This window comes from Clarias gariepinus, chromosome 27 (assembly GCF_024256425.1).
Source record: "Clarias gariepinus isolate MV-2021 ecotype Netherlands chromosome 27, CGAR_prim_01v2, whole genome shotgun sequence".
In the NCBI taxonomy this organism is placed as follows: Eukaryota; Metazoa; Chordata; class Actinopteri; order Siluriformes; family Clariidae; genus Clarias; species Clarias gariepinus.
The window spans coordinates 5,525,399-5,530,249 of NC_071126.1; the positions used below are offsets into that span (position 1 = coordinate 5,525,399).

Consider the following 4,851-nt stretch of genomic DNA (forward strand, 5'->3'; position numbering starts at 1 on the left):
GACCATTGAGTGCTAGGATTTTGTTCTGTGTGCGCCAATTGGACATTCAAATGCTAATCAATACACACATATTAATCAAATCAATCATTTAACATTATAATTAATGAACGTATGATCTCTTTCACTTTTGCTTGATTGGGAGGTGGGAAAGTTTTGCCATGAAACACTGAGCTCACGTGTTCTGTAGTTTTCAACACAGATATCATGGAAATGAGGAGTTCTGGCGTCTAAGTGACTATGTTCTGTCTAAACAAATGCATTTTATTTGTATGCCTCAGTACACACAGACTTGATTGAATTTTATTATGCCATGCCATATCATACTGTGCTTCTTACCAGGTTTAACCCCTGCTGCTGCTGCCGTGTGTGTTTGAAGTAGACTAATTGGAGTCACGCAAGTCCAAAAAGGGATTGCATCACTAGATTGTGTTTTGCTCCTCACTCCGGCACCACGTGTCATCAAAATAAATAGGATAGGTCTACTGACGCATTGTGCGTGTTGTATGAAAATAAGCGAACTTCCCGGCCGTCCAATCAGAGCGGTCTGAAATTTCAACTCCTTCTTTTCAGAAATCATTAATATCTCCGGACGCGTCAAACATTAACGTGCCAGTTGCTCCTGGAGCGTATAAATACTCGGCGCGTCGAGGGCAGAGCTTAGTCATTTCACCGGGCTTAAGAAGGAGAACACCAACTAGAAGGAGAAATCACAGGAGAAACGAATCCCAAGTAGTCGTTAGGTTGCGTGCTCGAGCGTTAGGAAATTTTTGTTTGTTTGCTTGTTTATCATATAGCTATTTGTATTTGATCGTTTTGGAATGAGCGGAGTCTTTCTGAAGTTGCTCCACGCGGTGGTACTTGGCGCGGTCCTCTCAGCGCCACAGCTCCGCGCCTCGCCGCTCCTGGAGCCGATCCGCTGCGCCGAGTGCACCGCGGAGCGCGAGGCTGAGTGTCCGCCGGTGGAAGCCGGTTGCACTGAGGTGCTGCGGGAGCCCGGATGCGGCTGCTGTATGGCGTGCGCTCTTAAGCGCGGGGACGCGTGCGGCGTCTACAAGGCGCCGTGCGGCTCGGGGCTGCGATGCCTCCCCGCACCTGGAGAACTGCGGCCGCTGTATGCGCTCACACGGGGTTATGGCGTGTGCACTGAGATCGGGGAGGACGTGCAGACACGCACGCAGCCGGCGTCAGGTAGGAAGCCTATCCTCCAAAATCCTTTTCATGAGCTTTTCTAGAGCGGATAAGAAGACCGGCAAGATGCTCGTGTGCTTTAACGTCTTAGTTCGACCCGCCGATTATACATATAGTATTGGGTTTTTTTTAACTATAACTCATTCGCTTTTCTTCTCCAGCTCAGCCCGAACTGGATGGTTATGGTCGGAGTGAGGCTTCTGCAGGTTCTGAAGCCGGCTCACAGATCGTCGTGCCGAGCCACATCAAACCCTACGACCCGTGGCTCCTCAGTGGCGCTCAGGAGAGCATGAAGTCTAAAGGGGGCAGCTACAGAAGGAAACTGGTCGAGCAGGTGGGTACACTACCCAGAAAAAAAGTTTTAATTGGACTATAACAGAATAGTTGCCTAGTGTAAATATAAAAAAAAAATCAACCGGGAACACAGTGACATGTAGGTAACATTTTCAACCACTAGAGGGCAGGATAACACACAAAAAGTGGAATTTTAAAACTGCTTGCATACGACATGCAAGACTCATTGAACGATATTGTGTTCTACTACTGAAAATCCAAAGTGCAGTAGAATATGTGAATCTATCTTAGGGAAAATAACCTAAATATTAAAATTTCAATGAATTTTGGCTCCTTCACTAACTTCGTATCAAACTTTTTAATCTTGACCTTTGAAGTAGTAAAATTGTCGTTTTTCTTCTTATGTCTCAGGGTCCTTGCCATGTGGAATTAAAAAGAGCTCTTGAAAAGATTGCTCGAACGCAACAGAAGCTGGAAGAGAAGCTGACAAAGTTCTACCTGCCTAACTGTGATAAACAAGGCCTGTACAAATCTAAGCAGGTAAGCATAAAGGATTACTAGCTTATACAGATTATTCTTGGTATAGGAGTATCTTTTAACCTTTAACAAAGAAATGATTAGAATGCACAGATAGTTGCATGTTTATGAAGTTAAGTGTCTCAAATTAAGGTTAAACAGAAGTATGTGATAAAAACGTACACACATTGTACTTGGTACTACATCCACACTCTACAGTGTCAGAGTCAGAATCAGTACAAACACAGTGTCTTGTCTTTCTGCAGTGTGAATCGTCTCTGGATGGCCAGAGGGGGAGGTGCTGGTGTGTGACGCCGTGGAATGGAAAAAAGATTGCGGGATTCAGTGAACTTCCCACAGATGCCGATTGCCCTCATGAGCTCAATCACTGATCACACAACCACAGACACATAGAAATTCAGGATCGGAGGAATTCTTCCACTCATGGACTATTTCCACAAACATATACATACAGAACATTATGCCACTGACTTCTTTTCTATGTTCTATTTATTTATTGTAGCCTTCATGTTTTTTTTTAATGCTGGTACACTGTTGTTTAAATTAGTGAATATTAGTTCACTAAACCCACCAAAAAAGAAAACTATTCTTTCTTATTTTTTTTTGTTTCTGAAAGGATTCTGTATGAATATGTTTATATTTACTTTAATACATCCATGTATATTTATTTAAACTGAATGTATTCATATAATTATTCGGGTGAGAATATTTATACCTTTATGCCTTATTGTTATTATTTTTGTATGGAGTAAAATTGTATATGTTGAGTGCGTTTTATTAGTGTCTGTTGTCTTATTTTCCCAACTGAGTGTTGGTAGGAATCAAAATGGAAAAAAGCACTGCATGACCAAACCACGTTGTCACTGCATAAAGCGTTCCTTGCATTTTACGTTGTTACACTGTTGACCTTTTTTGGTCTCATTTCCTTTATATTATTGCACAATTAAGTGAAGAAGACTAAAGCTTTCACACTTCTCTACTCTGTTCCGCAGTGCATGATGGGTATTGGTCTTCATATCTTCTGAAATGGGTAACTGCTTGTTCCTACCTCTGTTTTTGAAGATTTATTGTATTTGTGTTATTTCTGAGAAACCTTGCTTTTTCCAGAGTGGCTTTTCGACCACAGGACCACTTAAGGTTGAGTTCTTATATTTGAAGCGTATACATTTGTTATAATATGTGTGTGTACATGCATACATATAAAATGTGTGTGTGTGTGCCTTTTTAATAAATTGTGGGAGAAAATGACTTTCTTCTTGTGTCACTTTGTGTGCCCTAGAACATGGCTTAACTCAGCTGCATTAACAACTATTAAACAAAGCATTCAACCCAATTTGCCAAACACTGTCAATAAATGTATTTAAAAAAAAAAAAAAAAACTTAAAGCATAGGTTATCTTTCTTTTTTCTTAAAATATACCTTGCCAAGTCATGACTCTGCTCCTGTGTGCCTTTAAAAATTTTTTGCCTGTGGGCAGAAATCTATTTGCGAGCATGTGCATCCTTATCGTGGTAATCACCAACGGCGCTGTGCACTAATTTTAGCTTGGTATTTGGGGGAACCAGGCTCTGCTTTCTGCAGTGCCTTTGACCTGTTCTCTGTTTGTGCTGGTTGGGCACAGGAATGCCCCCCTCCTGCTGCCCAACCAAGCAGCCTCTCTGGCACCATTTACTGCACTCATTTTTCCCCATCTTAAGTTCTTTAAGTGGCATGTGAAATGAAAGTATGCTTAAACCTGTGAAATTGATTTATACATTGAGTTGGGTAGTCTAATGTGAATCGTGGCCTCTATATGAAATGCAGTGTCATGGTGTCTGGACAGAGTTACATCTTCTTTGGATGAAGAATAATAACTCTTTTATAGGTATAAAAGTAAAGTTCTCTTTAGATGGCCAGGAGGCAAAGCATATAAACATGATTGCGTTCCCAAAACTCTGTCAGTATAAAATGCAACTTAAAGCTATACTCAAGAAAATAGTTAACATGTTTGTCAAGGCTTGCTGTCTGAACACACTTTCCTAATATCGCCTACAAGCACAGAAAGAATTTGGAGAAAAATGCTATGAATGTCATGAGAAATGTCTATTGTATGCTATTTTTTTTTATAAATTGTACCAATAACAACAAAAGTACATTAAATTGTAGAATTCTTTACAATTGACTACACATCTACTGATTTATTTATGTGTATTTTATTGAGCAGTGACAATGAAAGAGCATTATATATGAACAGTAGTGCTGCTGCCATGCTTTTATCCATCCAAACAGAGACCAGAAGTCATATATAAATTAAAATAGTATTTATTTTTATTTTAAAAAATACATTAAATAAAAATTATATATGAACAAAACCATTTGCCTGTCTTAAAGAAAGGCATAGCTGTGTAATATTTATTTTAGTAACAAGAAAAGCTTTTAAACAGATCAAAATTCTTTCAAATGATAAAAAAAAAAAAAAAATGTACAATTACCCGTGAATGGAGAGATCCTTAAAAGTGACTTGCGGCTATAAGTGGCCCGAACATTGCACAACAGAATGAGGAACGGCAAGCGATTTTTCTTAACTCAACTTTTTCGTAAGCTTTAATGTAAGTCAACACGCAGGAGCTTAGCTTTACCATAACCAGTGCTGGTCTTTCCTGTATATATACGTTTCAAGTCGTGTATTATCACCCTCATCACCCCTGGGGCCTGCCAAGCTAATAATTAACATGGCATTTAGCTTAGTATAATAATATGTATAATAAATTGTAATGATTTTGTTTACTTTCTAATGCTATATCTCTTATGTTTTAATCATTCCTATGAATTAATGAATACTAGATAGAAAAC

The 4,851-nt window shown here is 39.5% G+C and overlaps 1 protein-coding gene across 1 annotated transcript; it reads left to right on the forward strand.

Annotated features, from left to right (window-relative positions):
- Window positions 1-598: 598 nt before the first annotated feature.
- Window positions 599-3,267, forward strand: igfbp1a (insulin-like growth factor binding protein 1a). Its single transcript, XM_053488874.1, has 4 exons — window positions 599-1,188; window positions 1,350-1,522; window positions 1,894-2,022; window positions 2,265-3,267. The coding sequence occupies exons 1-4, from the start codon at window positions 819-821 to the stop codon at window positions 2,388-2,390; spliced, it is 798 nt and encodes a 265-aa protein (XP_053344849.1). The 5' UTR covers window positions 599-818; the 3' UTR covers window positions 2,391-3,267.
- The last annotated feature ends 1,584 nt before the right edge of the window (window positions 3,268-4,851 follow it).

Bases quoted from the DNA above. Each gene is read 5' to 3' on its own strand.
- igfbp1a (XM_053488874.1), top strand. From the start codon at position 819: ATGAGCGGAGTCTTTCTGAAGTTGCTCCACGCGGTGGTACTTGGCGCG. The intron at 1,189-1,349 runs GTAGGAAGCCTA...TTTCTTCTCCAG, and splicing joins ACGCACGCAGCCGGCGTCAG to CTCAGCCCGAACTGGATGGT. The intron at 2,023-2,264 runs GTAAGCATAAAG...GTCTTTCTGCAG, and splicing joins GCCTGTACAAATCTAAGCAG to TGTGAATCGTCTCTGGATGG.